Source organism: Scatophagus argus, chromosome 1 (assembly GCF_020382885.2).
Source record: "Scatophagus argus isolate fScaArg1 chromosome 1, fScaArg1.pri, whole genome shotgun sequence".
Lineage (NCBI taxonomy): Eukaryota > Metazoa > Chordata > Actinopteri > Scatophagidae > Scatophagus > Scatophagus argus.
Window position 1 is genome coordinate 29,364,339 of NC_058493.1, and position 23,728 is coordinate 29,388,066.

The following is a 23,728-nucleotide window of genomic DNA, read 5'->3' on the forward strand; positions in this document are numbered from 1 at the left end:
TCTGCCTGCTTCTTAAACTGCTCTCGTCTGCTCCTGAGTTCTTTAAACTGCAGCTCGCCGATGAAGAAGCTGCTAACCGCCAAGACGTCCCTGATATTTAAGAGTGCAGGCTGCACTGTGAAGACGGAGGACGTGTGGGTCGTCCCTCTCCGGGTCCACGTCAGCTCGAGTCTGACTCGAAGCCGCTCGTCCAGGTCCGACACGCAGCACTGAGATAAAACACGGAGGAGCCGAGGAGGGTCTGCGTCCTGCAGGAAGGTCCAGTGTGCCGTTAAAGGACACCTGGACGCTCACCAGGAAAATAAAATGTGGATCAAAGCTGTCTCTGCCCAAGCTCTGTGTGTCTCCACTCTGCGGCCTCTGGGGCCGCCCCTCATCATCATCACCATCAGACCACGAAGAGATGAGCCCCTCTAAACTACAGGCTGACCTGGGATCCAATTTCTGTGTGGCTGACGGTCCCGAGAGCGCCCCCTGTTGTCTGCAGGTCAGCCTGAAGGCATAAAAGCTAAACAAACTGACAGACAAATCGAGTGTCACCAGAGAACCTGAGAACCAGAGAAACACCAAACATACGACAGAATCTGATAAAAGAAGCTCTTTTATTATAACATTTCAGATTTTTTTTTGGTATTTCATATATATATTTATTTATAGATATTTATATATAGGCTTATTTTACAATTGAGACGTTAACTCTTAAACAAACATTGGTTTAACATCAGTTTGTAAAAAAAAAAACAGGAAAAGTGCTTCCTTCTTCCTCGCTGACAGAATCATCGTCTTCAAACATCTTTCTGAACAGAGCGACGACGAGCAGCTCAGCAAGAGGTCAAAGGTCATCTCAGAGGATCAGAAGGCACCGTGTGTGTGTGTGTGTGTGTGTGTGTGCGTGTGTGTGTGAGATGATTCGACAGCGGAAAAGAGGAAGAAAGTCGTTGCATAGGAACCCTTTTCACATTTTGTTTTTGTTGGTTTTTCTCTGTAAATCAGCTCCACAGGAACCCACGCGTGGGACGTGTTTTCCCGTTCGGATCAGTACCCATGTGTCACCGACAACCGGACTCTGCGCTTCATCTGACCACAAATAGTGCACACGAAGAAGCTGCTTCACTGTCGCCGTCCTCCGAGGAGCCACACATCACATCCTCAGACTCAGAAATGCATCATCCTCAGACGAGTTCCAGCAGGTCTGCAGACGTGTGCTCCCCACAGGACGGCGACATGATGGAGCAGGTACCACAGGTTCAGTTCCAGTCGGCGTTTTTTTCTCTGTGTTTTTACTTTGGCATTGAATCAGCAGGCGCAGAGCTGAGCGGCTCTCATCCTGCAGCTCTGACTGCTCACAGTGCAGGAAGTAGACGTTACCGCCGCTTCCCTCTGGGCGCAAACTGACCTGAGAGCTGCAGCAGAAACTCTCTGTGACTTTTGTCTTTTAAAGACATCATCTGATTACTGATTGCTGTCCACACGGACCCCACGCACCGTAACACGCAGCCGTGAGTGTCGAGCCGACAGCCCTGCGCCGGACAAGCACAGAAACTGATGCATTATTGTGTCTGCAGGAAGAAAATACATCCATAAACATCCATACACAAACAGTTTAGTCTAAATGCAAGCAGTGTGCACTTTGCACTTCATAGCTCTACAGGACAAAGTTCATCAGGAGAAGATATGGAGATGGTAACTTGTATAAAACAAATAAAAATAATGAAGGAAACATGCACAGCAGGCCGGTGTGGGGTCACCTCACCAGGCCCTACCTTATAGCTGCTCTGATATGTGAGTCGAGTGTGTCGTGCACACAGTCTGTATGGAAACAAGGCACAGAAACCAGCAGTCCTCCGTCCTGTGTGCAGGCCGGCGAGCTTATCGGCTTTGACTCTAAAGTTTCAGAAGGCACATGAACACTGCAAACACACAGTCTGAAGGGGTCGTTCTGTCTCCACAGTCCACAGGACAGGTAAAAACTGATCAGCCAATGAGAAGACGGCGAGCTGAAATCACCTGCTTCTTGTTTCAAAACTTTTCTAGAATCTTTTTCTGTCCGGTTTCACCGTCTGACACTTCGGTTCTAAAAAATTCCTGAAACAAGACGCTGAACAGTTCAGCTGTTCTGCTTTTACATACAAACTCGTCTGAAAACTGGCTGAAGGTTTGAGGAAAGTTTGCTGATTTCTGTTCCCGCGTGTTTCACAAAGAGAGTTTGGGAACTGAGGACAAAATGATTAGTTGAGATAATTTTGCAGTGAACACTTCAGCTGCCTCGGTCTCCTCTCAGCTCTCAGTCCGTCCCACACGTGAAGACATGTCGAACCGTGTGTGTGTCTCTCTCTCTCTCTGTGTGTGTGTGTGTGTGTGTGTGTAATTCCAGCAGTGTACCAGTCCGCCTCCAGTCTGCTTCCAGTCCGACTCAGTAGTCTCTCAGCTGCCCATGGGTTTGAAGGATCCGTCCGGCAGCTGCCTGAAGATGCCCCGTAACGTGTCCAGCTCGCGGGTCAGGTGCTCCACCCTCCGCCTCAGTCTCTCGTTGTCTGCCGTCAGCTCCACCACCTTCTGCTGCGTCTCCATGTTGCGCATCTTGGCCTTGTCCCTGCTCTTGCGTACGGCCACGTTGTTGCGCTCGCGCCTCAGCCGGTACTCCGGGCTGTTCTTGTCGACGTGCTTCTTGTGTTTCCCGCTTCCTCGCTGCTGCTCCAGCAGCTTCAGGCCGCCCTGCTGCTGGTGCTGGTGCGGGTGGTGCTGGTGCTGGTGCTGGTGCTGGTGCGGGCTGGGCACCGGGGTCGGCGGAGGGGTCGGGTGTCCCGGCTGGAGGTGCATAGTGGTCTGCGCGCAGTGCGCAATCTGGTACTGGAGGTGCGGCTGCTGCTGCTGCTGCTGGGAATGCTGGGAGTACTGCTGGGAGTGCGGGTGCGGGAGGTGGTAGGTGGGAGGCATGCCCGGGTTCATGTCTTCCTCGTCCCGGGGCTCCTGCTTGATGGCCACCGGTCGGATGCGCGGCGGATTGTGCTCGTAGAGAGGCTCCAGCTTGGACTCCATGTAGTTGGACATGTAGAGCTGCTGCGGCCCCGGGCCGCACGGCACCGAGTCGTACTCTCCATTCATGATCTTGAGCTTCTCCTGCCTGGAGCTGTGGTGGAACAGGTCGGCCAGGAAGTCGTCGTTGAAAGCCGACGGGTCGATGTAGGCGCTCAGGTCGATGGAGGTCTCGTTGTCTCCGATCTCTCCGCCGAGGTCTGCTGGGTCTCTGTAGCCGGAGGACGTCTGCTGGCCGTGGTTTAGGCTGCTCATCAGGGGCCGGGGCGCGACCTCGTACAGGTTAGAGAGCTCCATGGAGAATCTAAACCCGGGCAGGCATGGCGAGGTGCTCCGGGAATCCAGTTTGGAGAAAGTCAAACAGTGTGTGAGCGGGGGCTGGTGAAGCTGCACACATGCGCTGAAAGCTGCGCTGAAGTTGGGGCAGAACGTAACAGGTTTGATTTGTGTTGCCGAGCGGAGAGAAGCGGCTGAAAGCTGCAGCCCGTCGCTCTGATTCCTCCTGCTCAGTAACCTCTGAGCTGTCAAAGTGCGGTTATATAGCAGGAGGGAGTGGGCGGGCACACACACACACACACACACACACACACACACCACGATCCTGATTTAACCCACTGCGCTCAAATGTTTTTCGGAGGCAAACCAGAGTGAAATATGACTTCGGCTGCGTCACCAAACTGATTCCAATACTTCTGTCAAAGTGGACACGAGCGTTAACCTGAGAGACTGATGAGCACGAGCCAAACGTCCGACGCTCTGATTGACTGAACCACACGCTGCTGTGTGGATGATGACAAAAAGGTGCAGGTCTTGGCATTCGGGACCCTCCTGGATCCTGGATCCAGGATCGTGAGCTGAGCGCAGCCTGCACGCACCAAACAGTGAAAATGTGCTTCGGGACACGCAGGGAAGCGCCGCTGTTCTTTGTTCAAGATGAAATTGGGTCTTTAATGAGACAAAATGACAGATGAACGTGTGCTCATCAGACCGGTGTTGGTTTAGTATTGGTTTTGTGTAAAAGTGTAGGCTCGTGTCATATTCATACAAACAGCATTTTGACAGTAAACGCTGTGTTTTTGCCCAATGAAAGAGTTGAATAAAACTTCTTTTCTCTCGTCGTGAACCTCGTGTTTCAGGACGCAGTTCGGTGATCTTAAAGGACTCATCCTCCGTCCGAGCAGCCCGGGGGGTCCCTGCAGGGGGAGCGGGGCTGAGAAGGTTCATGTCAGGATGAGCTGAGTGCGGACGGACGGACTGGAGCGCCCCCTGTCGGCTCCAGCCGTTCTCAGGCAGAAAATTTGTGCCCGTCTTCACGTGGCATTATTTGTTTATTTATTTTCTGCTTTAAATTCACGTTTCCGTGTAGTTCAGGACTTTCACAACCTGCTCAGGTTCTGAGTCTGAGCTTCCAAGGTTTATTCAAGGCATCCTTGAAGAAATTAGTTGACTAAAGTTCCTGGATGTTCAAATTCAGTGTTTTTGTCCAATGACTGAAAGTAAAATTTGCACCTTTAAATGAATTTAAGTTTTGGTGATGGAGTTTAAAGGATGATTTCAGCTATTTTACTGGTGCATCCGGCCTCCATTCGTTTGAATGGCTTAACTTCATTGTGTATTTAAACAGAAATCAGGATCATCACGTCTGGTCTTGTTTTCAGTGATGTGTTTTTCTCTTATTATTTACATATTTGCACCTGCATGAACTCATATTCTTTGCTGTGTCATGGACCCTTGCAGTGCTCGGACCACGGCCCTGTGATCACTTTTCACTTTGATCACTGTTCAGAGTGATCAGTGATCAGAGCGTTCAGAGTTCGGCAACAGAAGCACTCTGAGTTGCCTTGAAGGTGCTGCAGGTGCGGCAGACAACTTCTTATCTATGTATTGTCATAAGAGCGAGCAGCCAACATGAAGCTGGACATGGAAAGAAGAAAACTGCTGCTAGCATCGTTAGCATTGTAGCTAAGATGGTGCCGTCACAGCTTTCCATCAGCTGTGAGGAAATGTGAGACTTAACTACTGACAACCAGAGTAAAATTACCGTATGTGTTGACAGAGATGTGAAAGTTATGAAATCTGATCCAATTTAATGAGCTGCATGAGACACGAAACACTGCAGGACAGGATGTTACAGCTTTCACTGTTTTATCGGTCGTGATGATGTTGCAGAAATACAGTTTTTATAGTACAGTGTCAACCAGCAGGAACCTGAGCTCTCATCCATTTGGTTGGTCAACACAACTTGTTGCCAGCTATCGTCACGTCACTGCATTACTGTAAACGTTTTTCCACGCAGGCCTAAAGTGGGTCTGAACGAGGCCAAACAGTCTGCAGATCGGCTGAAGAGATGTGGACCGTCCAGTCTTCAGTCTGTCTCTGCTGAGTCACAAAGGGAAGTGACAAAGTCTTAATCAACATCTGCTCTTAGCGACCACCAGCACAGCTTCCGTGTCAACAGAGATTGTTGTTGACAAGACGTTGACAAAACTGAACCCATCGCGTCTGAGAAGGCTCACAGTCATCCAACTTCACCACAAAAGGAGACGGGTGGTTTAAAATGCACCTTGGACAATTCTGAAGACATTCTCGTTATCAAGAAACAGATTTCAGACTGTCCATCAGCTGTAAGATCACAGGAGAACAAAGTTCACCTGAACATGAAAGAGAAGCCTGTACTGCTGAGGGTGAAACCAAAAGCCAAACTTCCAGCTTATTTAATGGCAGGCATCACGATGACATAAGCAAACATCAACAGAATCTAAGTCTGATGTAATTGTATGTTTTCAGATCTTTCATGGCAGAGCGGCTGATGGTGCAGCAGGTACTGCTTCAAGATGATAAGAATTTAGCACACTGACATTTACCTGCTATTAAACTATGAGCAACTTTTTATATAAAGTATTACGTCTATTATGCTTATTATATGATTATTTTGACTTGTTTGTGACGTGTATGTATTTCGTGACTGCAGTTACTGATGTTGTTGGCTTACTTCGTTCTGTGTGTATGTATGTTAATAAGCTGCCCTCTCATTAATGTATTTTTCAGGTGGATTCCCTGATCACAGGGATTACACGACACACGTTGTTGTTATTTTTATATAGTTGATAGTAGTCATAGTACAAATATAACTGATAATAATTAGCATTGTCAGTGTGATTAAATGTCGTCCTTCACAGATGAAGTCATTGGTGTATGAACTCATCTGACCAACCTCACATTACATAAACAAAACCAACAGGACAACCGCCCATTGCTATTGGTCGAATAAGATGTCAATCATAGAGTACATTGCATCACTCTGCCCCACACTCATCAGTTATTGGCCAACTGCTCGCTTCGCTCCCTCCTGCTCGCCTCTGATTGGCTCTCCCTCGGCGTTGCCGTACATGGTAAAAGAGATTTCGCAATCCTCTCCTCTCCATGTTCTAAACAAAAACACTCACAGCTCACACAGACGGAATAAAACTACAACTTTCTGCGACAACTTTTTCTACTTTGACGGATGGTTGACTCCATCGCTGCCCCGTGAAGGTAAAGCGTGTTTTAAATTCTGTGTGGGGTCGAAAAAGAGAGGGAACAGAAAGGTTGAGGCTTGTTAGCACCACAAGCTAACTATCTGGCTAGCTGCCCGGCTGAACGGTTGGTGTACGGGCTGCTTTAAAGTCTAAACGTAGATTCGTTTGTGTTAAAAAGATAAATCAGAGGTGTGAGCGTTTATATTTATGCAAAAGAAACCTAATATCGAGTCACAGTGTAGTGAATCTTCAGTGTGGTGCTTCGAGTTAACAAAAAGTTGTTAAAAGTGCTCGGAAAATCGAAACTGACGGAATAGAAGCGACTCGTACGGATTTGTCGGGCGTGTCGGGATGTTTATCGTGCTTTTATTCATGTCGGGCCACATTTAGGTCGTCCAGAAACAGAAATTTCTGCTTGGCCCCGCATGACTCCGGAGTTCCCCTCTCTGGGCACAAAGAGAGCTGACGATGATGCAACAGCAGGCAACAGCCGGAGCTCTGCTGGTTTTCACCCGGAGCGCTTTTCCCTGCGCACAGCTGACTGGCTGCATGGCAACGCGCCGACCAATCAGAGCAGCGTCGCTAATTGGCCTAACGGAATAATAAAGCGACCAATTATGATGTCAGAGGTCCGCTGGTGTTCAGATAGCCGGGTGGAGGCGGTGTGTGGGTGCAGCAGCCTCCTGATGGATGGATTGAGGTCAGCTGAGAGTCTGCAGCCTGACTGCAGATGTTGAGATGTTATCGGCTTCCCTCTGCAGGAAGCTGGAGAGGCCATGGGTGTAGCTTCGCCTCTTTTCAACAGCAGAGTAATTCCTGAAGCTGCCTAATTGATTAGTTGATTGATTAGGATCGAAATCGGTTTCCCCACTTCCGTTTTCTCAGTTACAGCTCCAACCAACGATTATTTTCATTATCAATTAATCTGCTAATCAGATTCACACTTAACTGTTTGGTGTAAAAAATGTCAGGAAATTGTGACATTTTATTCAGTTTCCAAGAGTCCAAAAGACTTTTCATTCACTGACACAGAGAAAAGCTGCAGATCCTGACGTGTAAGAAGCTGAAACCAGCTTTAAAAAATGACTTAAACCTTTAATCGATTATCAACACAGTTTCCTTTCAATCAGCTGGTCAGCTAATGGACTAATCGTTGTTGGTCTGATGCTGGACTGTTGCTCAGCCAGAACATCTGAATGTTTTCCATTTCACCACTGGAGCACCTGATCTCAGTATTTGGGCAAGACTTACTTACATATGACTTTTGTAATCATAGCATAATAATAATAATAATAATGATAGGAAGAAGAAGAAAAAGTATTAGAGAAATGGTAGTAAAGAAAAAAATAAACATAAAGTGGACTATTTCCATGGTATTATTGTTATTTATTAATATTAATAATAATAAATAAGACATTATTGGTTTATTAATCATTAGCGTCCAGGTGTCGTCTCCTGTGATACGAGAGAGGAGCACAGACTAAACATTAAATGAATTGACGAGTCACTGAAATTCTCTGTTAGCAAAAACAAAATGGCCTGACGACTGAAGCAAAAATCGATCCGAGTGTGTGGAAAACTCGAAACCGCGGCTCCACCTCCCGATCTCGACTGCACGGACTCTGGCGACATCATTTGGAGCCAAGATGGCGGCGCTCGTATCACGGAGGTTTTGGCTTCACTTCTGTGCCGTGGAAGGAAGTGGAGACAAGTCAGCCATCTTTCTCGATGTCAGTGCGCCACACTGTTTGAATACAAATACAAACAGACATTTTGGTTTCAGCTTTCCGAAAGCGAGGGATTACGAACGGGGTCGCTGTGAAGTCGTGATGGGTATTCTTCCTGCTTTGTTCAGACCGCACAGTTGATCGTGTGAAGGCAGACCGATCAGTAATGAAAGCTATGAGCAGCTAATGGACTGACTGTGAGACTAACGCTGTCGTCCTCCTCTAGGCTCTGCTGAGGTGAAGACTTTGAATTTCTTCTTCCTGTCCCCGTTTCATCTCTACACCTGAGGAGACTCAGAGAGCAGCACCTGCAGGCAGCACATCCAAATGAGCCGGCCGTCGCAGCCGAAACTAACCACAGCTGACCACAACGGCGTGAGCGTCATCCAGAGTCAGGCCCACGCCGCCGCCTCTTCTTCGTCTCTGCCGGCAGGCGTAGCCGGACTGCAGCAGGTCCCCCAGCTCGTCCCCGCAAACCCTTCGGCCGGAGGCGGTAAGGCCCTCCCCCCCAGCAAGATGAAGAAACCCCAAGCAGATAAGGACAGTGAGGAGTACCGCCAGCGACGGGAACGCAACAACCTGGCGGTGAAGAAGAGCCGCATGCGCAGCAAGCAGAAGGCGATGGACACGCAGCAGCGTGTCAACGAGCTGAAGGAGGAGAACGAGCGGCTGGAAGCCAAGATCAAACTGCTCAGCAAAGAGCTGAGCGTGCTCAAAGACCTCTTCCTGGAGCACGCCCACAACCTGGCTGACAACGTCCAGCCGCCTGCCGGCCCTGAGGGCTCCAGTCCCGCCCCCAACAACACCTCCACCAACGGGCAGTGAGGGGGCGGAGCCACAGGGACGTTTGCCCACTGCAGCTTTTCTGTCACTTCTCACTATGGAAACATGGCCTGACACCTTCGTCATTGTCTCTCTGTGGTTTATTATTTCTCTTTTCTTCTATTTAATCCCTTCCCTGCGAACTGAGACGATGTCCAATCAGGATTCACGCTGAGTGGATCAGAGAAACTGAACCAGCAGGCGTCTGTAGGAACCACAACAAACACTTCCTGTGTTTTCTTCGTTTGAGACCCGTTCAGTCCCGAGTCCGCCGGGCTGGATGCGGACTGACTCGGTGCATCGAGACGATGGCAGATGTCAGCTCTTTAATTCCTTTTTTAAGATGTGTATTTTCTTCTGTTGTTCTACAAAGAGTTTTTAAAAAAATGTTTAAGGAACCCTGTTGAGATTTTTAAGGTTGTCACTGTGTTCACTACGAAATCTGAGTTTTACAGCCTGAGTCTTTCTGAGTACGAGTCACAAGAGGAAGCGTCAGTAGCGACAACGAAAACCCCACGTTTGATTAGCTACTGTGCAGTTTGAACAAAGCTCTCAGAAAGACCCACAAACACAACGCAACAGCAGAGTTGTCCTGTCCAGAATTGACCTTCACACCTTTAGTGTTTGTGTGTGACAGGGAGTCACTTCACTTCCTGGGTCAGAGGGCAGCAGCAGGTGGTCCGATGGTGTTTTCACTGCAGACGCGACTCAGTGTTCTGTGGCTGACGGGATAATAACAGCTCTGCTTCTGCCACAAATATGACAGGAAGGCCCAGGCTGTGTTCAGAAATTCATACAAAAATAAACATCTGTGGAGTAACGTGTCATCTTTGACCCTGCCCAGCTCCCCAAACCCTCACGTCCCGGTCCCGACAGGTGTGTTTGTGGTGCTGGGTGGACCCAGACGCCTCAGACATATCAGACGCTTGAGGCGAGCCGCAGCTTGAATAAATCCACTTTTAAGCTGCGCCGGGTCGTTAGCTGTCTGCTAATGAGGTCGGAGCGTATCGGGACAGGCTGCGGCCCCGCCCCGCCGCCCAGCTGTGGAGGAGGCGGGTCCACGGCCTGTTGTTGTCTGACTTTATAATTGTGTGAGCTTTGTATGGGCGTGGAGTGTTTTTCACAGAATCTTTCTGTCAGGAACTTCACCTCCCTGCAGGAATGTTGTTGTCTGTCTGAGTCCTGCTGCTCCTGAGCCGCTCAGCTCAGCGTTCCCCCAGCGTTTCCTCGGTGTTCCCATCAGGTTGTCACACAAACCTAAACCAGACCCTGCTGTAGTTACTGACTGGATCCAGAACCTGGTTTCATCTTGAGCTAGCGCGTGAAGCTCTGCTATTGGCTGTGTCAGGGAAACGCGCCCTGGGAGTCGTAGTTGACTTGATCTCATTCAGTTTCTTGTGACTTTTTAGCAAAGAATTTTTTATGGTGATTAAACAGGAAGTTAAAAAATGTTTGATCATTCTTCAATATTCTCAAACTGTCATTGTGAGTCTGACTGACTGATTTTAATATTTGAGAGTTAACTCAGCTGAAGCTTGTTTTGATTGACATAATGTTGTGGGAACGCTGTGCTAACAGTCGCTGGCTGAGCTGCACTGAACGCAGCCTCGTCTTTTTCACTTTTCTATCATTCATTTTCTACACTTTTGTTCCAAACCGCAGCATGTTAATACAAGGTGTTTGCATGGGGGAGGGGGACCGCGTCTCATGTTAAAATCAACGTTCTGACAGTAAGAGAACACGGATTGGATTCTGCTGTGATGTGTTCTGTGTTCTGTGGAAGAACCTGATGTGTTGGGGTGTTTGTCTCGTTTTGCTTCGGTTTGAATGTTGCTGGGCAGCATTTCTCTGTCCTCACTCTGCTTTTTTTATATCAGAGGAATCTGGGCTACAATGTGCATTGTAAATTAAAATTGAGTATAAAAGTTCATCCATGTGTTTTGGTTTTTTTATTCTAAATGTGTTTGCTGTTAATGCCAGAGAAACTCTGCGTTTCATAATACTTTCCTCCCCTCGTCGACCGTATTCTTACACCTCAAGCTGTCTGAACTTTGTTTTAAACTCCAGCAGAGATCGCGGCGTTTCTGTCAGTGTGCGTCAGAGATATAAAGAATATTTTCCTCTGATGTGATTGTGGAAATAAACACGTCGTTTCAGTATTTGACAGAATTCAAAATACTGTGAGACTGGAACAAAATGATCTTCGCCTTAAATCCACAGAAGGAGACGTACATGAGACGCTGACAGTAAGCCCCGCCCACTTCACAGCCGCTCTAATGACATCATGTCTAATCAAGAAGGTTACTCGGCAGTGACTGGTGAAAGACAGTAGATCTTAATTATTTACTTCGTTACTCACAGGATTATGTGACATAATTGATGTGTTTTCATCAAATAATTAAATTGTGACCTCACAATAATAAAGGTGTCAGTCACAGTACATTATAAAAGAGCTTTGTAATCATGTTTTACTTTAGTGCAGTAGAAACACAGTACAAATACTCCTCCAGTCAAATTTCTGCCTCCTGAATATGACAGCCCTGCCCAGCCTTATCGCTGATGGTGCCTAGTGGTCATTTGTGGTGTTGCAGCTCACAAATCGTTTCCCCATGGAGCACGACGATGTAAGAGTCGTCTGTGAAACTGTTGACTGAGTACATCTAACCGCAGACAAGGTGAATCACGACTCTTTCTGCTTTGAATCTTTGATCCGTGGAGGTTTTATATGTGTAAAAGTTTCTTCTAACCGAGAAAAACGATTTTAAAAATGTGGTGTTGTCATGATGTACCATCTCTGGACTGAGCTGGAACCTTCTTTGGATTTAGTGTTTAGTTCTTCTGTATAAATCCTTGGCAGTCAGAGCAAGCAGCAGTTACTCTGGTGATATGCTGCCCCCCACGTGTTTAGACTGACCTTGACACAAAGGTGACCCTTACATACTACACTCCTGTAACTCCTTGAACCTCACAGTGAAGCCAGTTTAGCTCGGGAGAAGGACAGAACTTTCAAAGTAAAGTTGACTGTGATAAAGTCAACAGCAGCTTGGAACTAATGTGAAGTCTGAGAAGAAGGCAGATAAACAGCGGAAATGTCTGAGATGCTGAAGGAGGAGGAGGAGAGATGGTCGCCACGGTAACAGCTGCAGTTGGACTGAGCCAAGTCACCTCTGAGCAAACAGAGAGCAGCTGGACGGTAAACACAGCGCCGCACGACAGCAAACAGCAGCCAATCAGAGGCCGCTCGCCGAGTCTGGATCTGACAGCTTACACGGGTTAAATTATAACTCAGTGGAAAATGTGGACTCTGTCAGGGAAAACGGGTCGCCGCGGTTCACAAATCAAATGGAAATGTAGTGAACCTAAAAGCTACTGAATAACTTTGTTTACGTAGCAAGTTTGGTGATTGCAGGAGTCGCCGCGAAAGTTTTCAGCCACGCTGCCAGGCTGTAAGGATGTTAGTCAGTCAACCCGCCTCTTTGGTCCGGGCTGAAATATCTCAACAAGCACCAGATGGAGGTCCAGACGTTCATGTTGCCCTCAGGATGAAGTGTATTGAGTGTGGAAGTGGATGGGACACGATGAGCTGAAGTAACTGTCAGCAGCTCCTGTGAGCAGCGAAGCCACAGATGTGCACACAGCTGCAGCCACCACTGAATTACCGTGAGAAAACCGCCAAACATCAGTGGTGCATCGGTCCAGGCTTCGCTCTGAGGCTGCGCAGTCTTCACTTCACCACATCGAGCTGGATCCACTGGAGGGCTGCTGTGACCTCTGAGGGGTCAGAAGTCACCGACTGTTTCAGCACATACACCTCTCTTTTCTTAGGTGCGTCTCTTCAACCGCTGCATCACCAAACACAGCTGAAGGACTGTTCTGATGTCCAGGAGCCGTCACACGGAGACCCACAGTCCCACACACACCTTCTCGGCCTTTACAAGACACCAGTGAGCCACACTGTTGTTCCTTCATCACCGTCAATACACACACACCGTAGTTTATTGACTCAGTCCCAGTCACGTCGCCCTGCAGAAACACTCGCTATGTTAATTCGCCGCTCAAAATAGTCCCCAGTGAATGCAATGAGCAGCTGGTTCAAACGTGAAACTAAAGCTTTGTGAGGAGTTTTTAAAGCTCTTCAGTAGGAAGCAGACGGAGACACAGACAGGAAGTGAGGCGGGACTGAGGGATGGACTGACGTGTTGGTTTGCCTCTGAATGTGAGATCTGATGGCAGTAATGAAAATATAGAACAACACCAAACATACATTTTAATTTGAAAGTTCAACAAGTTGTTTTTCTCAAAGATTAACTTCATGGAGCTTCACTCATCACAAGATTTACATCACAGAAACACAAAAGACAACAAAAATTTTGAGGTTAATTTTTCTTTCCATTGAATTTTTCTGCCGTTTCTCCCTCTTTTGGTCTTTTCCTCTTCCTTTGTTCACTCAATGTTTTCTATTTTATGTCAGCCTTTTAAACTTACTGAAAGTCAGATAAACAAAACAAACATGGAGATGAAAATTGAAATCTAAAAAAGTTTAACAGGTTTTCTTCCCTGATTCAGACTCCTTTTCTCTGCAGTCGTTTCCAGCCATGTGAAAAGTGTGTGTGTGTGTGTGTGTGTGTGTGCTGACAGACAGACAGATAAGACCTTTGATTGCCTCCGATTGATAGGCGCTTATCAAACCAGACGAGCTGAGTGTGCAGCTGGAGCAGACGGCCGTGATGAAGGTGAATGATTGACGTGATGACATCATCATGGCCTGAGCTCAGTGAACTAACCAGCACAGTTTTTTTTCTTTGTTTGGACTGAGCATGTCAGCTCACTGCGTTCAAGGTTTACTGTCTCCGCCTGACACTGAAAGCTCACTGCCCACACAGAACCAGTCCTCCCACCTCCACCTCCTCCTCACATTGTTCCCATAATTACCATCGCTGTCAGAGCTGCCACGTCAGCGGCTAAAAATAAACCAGCTGAGTGTGTGTGTGTGTGTGTGTGTGGATATGTTGGCCATCATCATCATCAGTCTGCTGAAAACTGGAGCATCAGCTTTAGTTTGGTGCAGCTCGGAGGTGAAATGACTGAGATTAGACTTAATCTGAAAATGAACATAAACTGAACGTGTTGCTCGTCTGGAGTCGACTCTTTAGGTTTCATTAAAGTCTTCACAGTTCGCACGCACGTCGAAGCTGAGGACAGGAAGTTTCAGTGCAGCAGCAGGATGAGCTGACCGTCACGCGCACAGACTGACTTAAATCTGTTGCCAAAACACAAAAGTCTGAGTTAAAAGTGGCTGAAAAGCTGCATCGAGCTGCAGTGCTGGTGGCAGCTGTCACGTCATTATGGTCATATAAAAATATTCCTTTAATTTCAAGGTGAAGGGTCCAACCAGCATTCACTCCTGGGTCACATGACTCTGCAGGAGTCACAGGGCCAATCAGCTCTGATTGGCTGTGAGACAGGACACCCAGGTAGACACATTAATGTCCTCCATCTGTCCAGTCAGTGTCGTCCACAGTAACACGGTCGCGGTGCCAGACCAGCACTGAGCATGTGCAGGGCTCACAGAGATGGGAAGAAAACAAGATGGTTCTGCCGCCAGCTCTGAAGAAACTGGTGTGTTTAACTCAGAAAGTCGTAAAAGCTTTTCTTAAACAAACCTCACATTCCTCACACACTACTCTAAGAAGCACTGCTGATCATCCACTCTGGTTCCTGATGGAGGTTTTTGGTGCTGGCAGCCATCCCACCTCCCTCCCTGCCTCCCTGTGGTACCTGGGGGAGAGGAGGTCAAGCTGAGGGCGTGCGAGGCTGTTTCTGGCCAGGAGAGCGAGTGGCGAGCGTTGGACTCCAGAAACTCTGAATGTACGCTGATATTAATGTTCTGCAAAGCCTGAGCATCAGAAGTTATCAGGAACATTACTCAGTTTATGTTTTCCTTTCTTCTTCTATGATTTCATGCACATTCTTTTCCACCAGGATGAGTGTGAGGCAGTGGGAAAATTTCTCTCTTCAGAAACTGATGAGTTTCAGACATGTGAAACCAGAGCAGCAGCTTCATATGTGGAAGAGTCACATGACTGTGTGATCAGCAGCAGCGATGGAAAACACCAACACCACCTAAGAGCTGGACAGCAGAGGAACTACAGTGGAGAATCAATGGGACTGGAGGAAAGGGTGGTGGTGGAGAGGGAAGCCCAGTGAGCCCAGTGAGCCCAGCGAGCCCAGTGAGCCCAATGAGCCCAGCGAGCCCAGCGCGACTAGCTAGCCCAATGAGCCCAGCGAGCCCTGTGAGCCCAATGAGCCCAGCACACCTGGCGAGACCAGAGAGCCCAATGGGCTTGATGAGCCCAGTGCCTGGTCCAGCTCACTTGGCTCACTGGACTCACTATGGAGATTAAACAAGAAACTAACAATTCTGATGATTATTTTCAATATCGATTCATCTGGTGATTAGTTTCACAAATAATAGATGAATCATTTAAAAATAATAGTCACAGTTTCCCAGAGTAATGTCTTCAGGCTGCATCTTTGGTCCAACCAACAGTCCAGAACCCAACGACCCTTCAGTTCCTGTCATGGAGAAAAGCAGCAGATCCTTGAAGAGGTCTCATTCATCCATTATCAGAATGGCTGGAAGCAAATTTTCTTTCCATCAGCTAATCGATTAATCCCTCAATAAAGCTGAAGCTCTGTTCAGCAGGAATCCAACCACATTAGATATCACAGTATCACTCTGACAGGAATGGCTTACTGCACTGTGACTACTTTGAGTACTTCTCCCACCACTGAGTCAACCCACATGTTATTTTCATAATAAGATCAATGATTTCATGTTTGTCTCTTTGTCGATCGTTTACTGCACCTTTTTTTGGTTAAAGTCGCATCTTTTGTGTGTGTGTGTGTGTGTGTGTGTGTGTGTGTGTGTGGACAGTAATGCAGAGCGGCAGCATTGCACCGAACTCTCTCTCTCTCTCTCTCTTCCCACGATGCTTTGCTCTCTCTTCCTCTCCAGATGGGGAGACATGAAAATGTTTGAAACTTCAAACATAAAAATGAGCGATGGCCTCGTCCTCCATCGCCAAGATACGTTTGTTTAAAATCCACCTCCTCCGAGAATCTGGCAGGAAGCTTCACACAGAAACATCTGGAAAACATGTTCTCCATTTGTTTTCCTTTTCACTCTTTTTCTGCATCTTGAGGAGCGAAGCCACCAAACAGATTTCAGCTTCAAACAGACATGAAGCTACCAAACATGAGTTCCACACCACTTATGTAGAACCTTCGTACAACCGTAAATCAACCTTTGTGATGAACTGGAGACCATTTTGTAGCTGGGATGGGCTGTCCCCCGCCACCCTGCAAAGAGGAGGTAGTTACAGATATTGCAGTAGTAGAAGTACTACCACTCTCACTAGCATGTAAGTAATTTAGTATTGTAGTGCCTACCACTCACTCATTTCCCCCTTCTGTCCTCCTCCGCTGTCTCTGCTGGACCTCGTTAGCCAGCAGTTCAGACAGTCTCCACCTGTCCATCAGTGAAGGTGGGGACTCAGAGGACTGCTGTCAGCAAATGAAAAACGACCTGCAGGCCACTTGAGTGAGCCGTTAACAGCTGCTTTAGCTGTCACAGCTGGAGTTACATATATAACCAGGGTTCTATGAATTCTGTCTGAAGGTCAGACATGAACACAGAATTGCATGTTATTAATGTCAACTGTTTGCAAACATTTTCTTCTTCTCTTTTGTGAGCTAAGGTGAAAGCAGTGACTCAACATTGAGCACTGAACAGGAAGTCATTAGGTGAAACCTCACATGTCACATGCTTCCTGTTCTTTGGTCTGTTTGAAGGTGAGTTTTACTCCAGCAAACAAAACATCCCATCTGTCTGACGTGTCAAAGAGGAACCTTCAGTGGTCTGTGAAAGCAGGGATTAAAACTGGGATATATTGTGTGTTCTGTGTGTGTGACACTGACAGATGTTAGGCAGGAGGTCAGAGGTCATCGGAGGTTTTTACCCTGAAAGTAGCTCAGTTTAATCCCTGACATAGTCTGGCTCTGCTGCATTCTTGTCCTCATCTCAAGACATCTAAGCAGTGCAGGATGAAGACTCGTTTTACTAATGAAATGTAATGAACATTGAACACTTCCTCTTCTTTCAGAATAATCATCGGGTTCATCATTTCTTAGAGACTCGTCCTGTTTCCTGAAGTGGCCAGAGTGCTGGCTTGTGTCTGTTGTCTACTTATTATTGTGGTTGCATGCAGTTAATCTGACATGAGGTGAGTCTCCTCAATATCTTAAAGTGATTTCCAGTCAGGAGCAAACAGCAGCGGCAATGGACTCACTGGTCTCACTGGACTAACTAGGCCCACTGGACTCACCAGACTCACTGGGCTGAATGGGCTGACTGGACTCACTGGACTAACTAGGACCACTGGACTCACCGGACTCACTGGGCTGAATGGGCTGACTGGACTCACTGGACTGACTAGGCCCACTGGGCTCACTGGACCCACTGGAGAGGAGCAACATAAACCAGCAGAGAGGATTTATCTGCTCTGTGCAGCATGCAGATCTGATCCAGATGGAGCCAATCAGCGTACTCCACCCCAACAGAAACCGACCTCCTGGGAGACAGAGAAACATCAACCCCACTTTCCTTCTTCTTCTTCTTCTCCTACTTCTTCTTTATCCTCTTCTTCTTCTTCAGGGAGTTCTGTTGTCCAACTCTTTGAGCTGTGTGTTCAAAGTCAGGGCGTTGAACCAGCAACCACCTGCACTGAGAAGGGCTGGGGGTGTCTGAGGACCCTACAAGCTCACACATGTGTTTCTTCTTCTTTTCCTGTGTGCTTATGTCGTCAGTGATGTCAGCTCCTTCTCTGACACAGTAATCAGTGCTAACACTTGGCGCAGCTCCCAGCTCTGGGGATGGTGACCTTTGACCTCCTGAAGTGTGTTCTCTCTGTCTTGGCTGCACTTTTCTTGCTTCCTCCCACGCGGCCTCCTGTTGCCATGGTACCCATTATGTGTGGCTGACCCTGCCAATCAACATGTAGCTTTAAGGAGTCCAGGATGCTGCCTCCCTCAATGTGTGCGTGTGTGTGTGTGTGTGAAGTTTATTAACGACAACATTACAAACTTTGATTACAAGCTGTAAGCACTCTGCAGATTTCAGTCCAACTAAATGTGTTTTTTCATTTTCCTCGAGGTGAACCAACAGTGCAGTAATCAGTCACTGTGATCTGTTTTGTATTTGTTGTAAATAAACTGCAACCAGTCAGTTAGTGAAATGAAGCTTTGACAGCCATTCATGAACTCAAACAGTAAGAAGAAAACTCAAGTTTGCGGTTGAGTCTGTTTGTCCTGTCGGCTTATCTGTTTTAGATCAGTCAGATCAATAGGAACGCTGATCGGCTGATGGGGGTCAGTTTTCGATGGGTTTAGGAGTTTGAGCTGAGTGCAAGCACCTTTGAAGAAACTCTGCTGTCTGTTAGTGGGCTGCCATGCTAACAGCTCTGTGAGGCTAAACTTATACACACTGACATGCTGATGGTTAGTTTAGTGTGTTAGCATGCTAACATTAACTAATTAGCAGTAAACACAAAGTAAAGCTGACTTTTGCAGCTATTAGGTAATGAAGATCTGGAGAAATTAAAATGATGACCTGATGACCTGATGCATGAAGGAATGAAAAATATTGATCAATTCCATTTAGCAATAAATGAATCCATTACTTTGTTTATTGGGTTTGCTTTGACTTGACAGACAGGTGGGGCTAAAACATTTATGAGGAGCAACATTTCATCCTGATTGGCTCTGTTAACACACAATTGTTTGTGCATTTTCTCAAATCCAAACTGGCCTCACGTTTGCCTATTGAGCAGTTTTGTTTTGATGATTTTGAACTGAATGTGTTTAACCCTCCAGATTATGCCGATAACAGCTCCACGTTCAGTTTTTAGGTGTTAAACTTGGTCAAACCCAGTGCACAGGGTTCACATGTGTGTGGAGCACGAGCTCAGACTGATGGACTGACGAGTCTTTCTGTTGTTCGGACTCAGAGAAACCTCCTGAGGGTCAGGAGAAGTGTTTGCTGAGGAGACCGAAGGTGAGGCTGTTTATGAAGACTATCGATCAAGATGCCACAGTTCGGAGAGAGCTGTCAGACCTCCAGATATCTGCAAACAATCAGGAGAAACATGACTGACGGGTTGGGGCTTCGCTTGTCAGGCAGCATTAGACGAGCGGAGCAGAGCAGAAATAACGCCTTCTGTGTTTCTGATTCATTGCGGAGGTTGATAACGTCACTGGGAGCTTGGCAGCACTGCTCTCCTCGCCGGTGATTTATTCCAGGTTTCACAACTCATAAACAAGATAAACGCTCGATACGGGGCTGATCTGAATGTCAATGAGCTAAAATGATGGGAATGTTCTCTCGTGCAGAGTGAGATACTGGAGACATGTGCAGTTCATATCCTCTCACCTCCCTGACCTGAGCTCAGTCTGAGGCTGCCGCTCCTGCTGGAGGGTGTCGGTCAGCTGCCTGTCCACAACAAAACCTTCACTGTCCGTCAGAGACCTCCTGTTTCATCCATAAGGTGCTGAGGATTGTTTCACTTTTCCTACAGTAGAAGAGCCTGTGACAAAGTGCACTGACTGTTTGTGTTATCAGCGCGCAGTGTAAACTGTACTGTTTGCAGTGCATGATGACTGTGTGTGTGTGTGTGTGTTTGCTCTAATCAGTGTATCCTGCAGGAACATGGAGCTGAACCAGAGGCCTCTGCTGTTTCTCATCTCGTCTACACACTGGAGGAAACCTGAAGAAGAAACTCTCCCTGAGAGCTGGACAACAACTGAGACCATAAATCCCTCAGCACACTCAGTGTGTGTGTGTGTGTGTGTGTGTGTGTGTGCGCGCGCGCATGCGTGCACATTCAGGCCATGCTGAAATGGGACATCAGATTTTAACCCCGTGAGTCCAATATTCAGTTGTGTACGTTTTCTTTTTCCAATTTAATATTTTCTGCAGTCGACATCATTGTTGCTCTGAGTGTGATCCAGTCCAAATCAAATCAGTGCATGTTTTCTTTTGAAAGGACACATTAATATTTTCCTTCAGTGGGATTCCCTCCGGTCGAAGTCTTACTGTGAAACAAATTTATTACATTCATAAGGTGAGACAACCTGAGTGCAGTTCTGCTTCCTTCCTCCTCAGCCCTCTGGGACCTGGATTAGCTAATCATAGTTTAATTGACCAGTTTGTGCTTTGCTGCGAGGTGATCGTGCTGATCGATAGCCTACTCTGAGCTGCAGCCTGCAGCCAAAACCTCCTGACAGAATGAAGGGTGTCTGCTTGAACACTATTCTGCTGACCTGGGATGATGTTTAACAGGCTGTAAACCTCTGTGGGTTAGTTTCAGTAATGGTTGTGTTTATATCCCCCCTGCAGCACAGTGCATGCTCACTGACTACATACTGTGTGGAGAGACCAGCCCTGACACACCAGTTACTGTCCTCGCTGACTTCAGCAAAGCCATGAGCTGCTTAGAATATTCTAAATGGCTGTTACCTATAAGCAGTCCCTCCATCCCTCTCTGGAATTTCTGACTTTGTAAATGAGATCATGTTGTGCAGGAAGGTGTGTTTGTCTTATTGGTAGATGAAAGCCCAGAGATGTTACTCTTCTGTGTCTGGATGAGAATGAGGCAGTTTCCTGTCAGCAGCAAACATGTGCATCATGACACAGAGGGACGTGTCAAGAAGGATGTATTTAACGTCCACTTGGAACGATAAAAATAAACTGAACAGAGGAAGGTAAATCAAGGTGTCGTCTGCGTAATGACAACCGATGTTGCTTTGTACAATGCGGCCTTGTACATGTTGAACGGAAGGGGACCGAGGACCGAGCCTTGGGCAATGCCACACCACTCAGATGCATAAATACTAGTTGAGACAAAATAGTTCCTGTCCTGAAGGTATGAGCCCAGCCCAGATTCCCAGTCTGACCAGTCTGTCCACATGGGTGCCTCCCGCACACAATAATTAATGGGAGTAAACAGAAGCTGAGGTGAAGCCCAGGCTGCTCTGCTGTCCTGGTCTATTCAGAGCTGTTCTGGTCTCTGCAGTCTAAATATTAAACCCACAGATAGCACCGCAGTGACCTGGATACACACACTAAGGCAGTCAGGTGGACAATACAGGCTGCATTGCTGCTTTGTGTCTCCTGTGTGCTGTATCGCAGTCATTTACAGCTCTGATAAGACTCACTGTCTTTACACAGAGATAAAGAGACACTGGCCTACTTCTCTCTCTCTTTCACCTGACTGCAGGTACACTCTGGTCACCAGATCAAAGTGGCCAATCAGCTCCTGGATCGATGTGACATGTTGATATTTGGAATGACATCACCTGCTGCATTCGTACAGAAAGAATCTGATGTCAGTAAACTGCTTTAGGCTGCAGTCAGTTTAACTTCATTATTTTATCTAATAATCAATTTATCATTTGGAGTATAAAATATGAGAGAACAGAGAAAACTGTCCATCACAGTCCGAGGTGACGTCTTCGGATGTCTCGTTTTGTCTGACTCAAACACTGACAGGCTTAAGGATGACTGAAAAGATCAATGGATTATATTGACTTGAATTTAATTTTCAGCTCTGGATTACAGTTTGTCTCTCAGCCACACATCAAGACATTTTTCTGTCTCTGGTAAGAAGGTAATTCCCCTGACTAGAAAAGTCCCAATTGGCTCAGGTGCTTTTCCATCCAGGTAACCAGCAGTCAAAGAGCTGAACAGCTGTCACCCTCGAGTGCCTGAGTCAGAAAATTTAACCACTCAGATTGTCATATTAGTTCTTCAGTTTCCACTTCACAGTGGGCTTTGACGTCGTTTTGTTCAGTAGCGTTTCTGTGAGCACCACGTTGACCCTCAGCTGTAACTCCACTGAAAACCTTCTGTTGTACTAACATCTTTATCCCAGACAGCTTTACTGTCTTATATTTGTTCTTTTCGAGTAGATTTCAAAAGAATATCATCTGTGAATAAATCAAAGATTAAATCATTAAATCAGCCAGAGGTACGTGTTAACTCTGCCCTGAATTCTGTCTACAAGTATTCACTTCAGTGCCACCAGCAGGGAAATCTTTTCTGTCCTGTCTTTTCTGGGCTGTGGTGTCTGGACAGGCAGAGGCTCGTGTTCACAGAGATGTTAGTATGAACACACACATCACTCTGATGCATGGACTCAGTGACCTGCTGCCAGGCTCTGAACTGGGCTGAAGTTGAAGCTGTTTCTCACACTGATCTGTCTGACCTCACAGTCACGTTTCTGTCCACGGAGCTGAGCCGTTCACCTTTGACCTGCAGGGCTCCTGACTGAGGAGTTCTGTTAATAAATAATCACAGAGGAGATCGTTATGGCTCAATTTGTCTTCTGTTCAGGACTTCAACTTATCTGCACGTCAGCCGATCAAACAGCGACAGGCTTTTCCTCACAAGAACAACTGAGTTTGTTTAGTTTTTTCTGGGACTTTTGTCCTGATGGGAGCGACAGAGTCATAAAAGGCTGTGAGGGACATGATGGTGGACAAATGGACAAGCTGCCTGGAGACATGAACACGTGTGAAGAGGTCAAAATCATAGCAACATGTGGCAAAAAGTCCTCATAAAACACAAAAACCTTTACAATAAGGTGGTGTGAATGAAAAACCGCTAAACAGCATGTACCCGCACAGTTCATCAAATAGTCAGGCCATTTAATCTGCACGACTTTCTTCAGGAAAGATCCTGCTTTCAGCTGTATGTTAATAAAAATCAGTTTGTTAAATACTGACAGCTTTTCATCTTTAGGAGTTGTGTCCGTTACACAGGTCCCGCAAAACACATTTCTGGTTATACCGACACAGACGGGCTGAGTATGTGGTCATGTGACCTCCGGCCAACCACATTAAAGAGTGGAATGTGAACGTGGTGGGTAAAGGTCAGGTCCAGGACCGTGGATGTGGACCAGTCTGTCCTGTACAGCTCGTTGTAGTCTCCCAGTGTGTTCTTGGCCTGCTGTGGGACTGCGAGCATTTCAGGGGATGTCAGTTTTTCTGGGTGAAGTTTGAACATTTAGAGAAATGTGCTGTTGCACAGATGAATTATGGGATTGGAGGTAATTGCTTCAGCTTGCTGAGCGCCTCTGCTGCTGTGTTGGATTAATCTGAACCATAACTCAGGGGCTGCGGCCTGGCAGGAGGGAGCTTAGCGATGCAGCTAACGTTAGCAGCAGGTAAAAGTCTTGCACATTACTGGTGAAGTCATATGATTTACTGCTGAAGAATGAGGGTGAACTCAAACTGTCAGAGCAGTTTTATTTCTGTGGTCATAAATTTTGAGGTGAAGCATCTCCTGAAGTGAAGGAATCAGTTTCATGTCAGCAGACATTTAGGAGATGAGGCTGCAAAGACTTGTGGGATATCTGGGATAATTGTGGGACTGTTGCTAGGCAACAGGCACCAAACGAGGACGTTGCCTTGTTTTCCCATCCTGATAATCAGACTGATTGGTCATTTCATCTCTCATCTCTTGGATCTGGTGGGGTCTCTGCGTTTCAGTTAGCATGTGCAGGCGAG

The 23,728-nt window shown here is 47.0% G+C and overlaps 2 protein-coding genes across 3 annotated transcripts; one reads left to right on the plus strand and one right to left on the minus strand.

Annotated features, from left to right (window-relative positions):
- Positions 1-583: 583 nt before the first annotated feature.
- cebpa (CCAAT enhancer binding protein alpha) lies at positions 584-3,559 on the minus strand. The gene has a single exon (XM_046398333.1). It carries the CDS (start codon positions 3,331-3,333, stop codon positions 2,425-2,427), a length of 909 nt encoding a protein of 302 aa, XP_046254289.1. The 5' UTR covers positions 3,334-3,559; the 3' UTR covers positions 584-2,424.
- Positions 3,560-6,413: 2,854 nt separating this feature from the next.
- On the plus strand, positions 6,414-11,033 carry cebpg (CCAAT enhancer binding protein gamma). 2 transcript variants are annotated; one of them, XM_046398349.1, is made up of 2 exons: positions 6,414-6,570; positions 8,508-11,033. In XM_046398349.1, exon 2 carries the CDS (start codon positions 8,609-8,611, stop codon positions 9,104-9,106), a length of 498 nt encoding a protein of 165 aa, XP_046254305.1. In that variant the 5' UTR covers positions 6,414-6,570; positions 8,508-8,608; the 3' UTR covers positions 9,107-11,033. The 2 variants fall into 2 exon arrangements, with proteins under 2 accessions (XP_046254305.1, XP_046254313.1); XM_046398357.1 differs by lacking the exon at positions 6,414-6,570 and adding an exon at positions 6,642-7,254.
- The last annotated feature ends 12,695 nt before the right edge of the window (positions 11,034-23,728 follow it).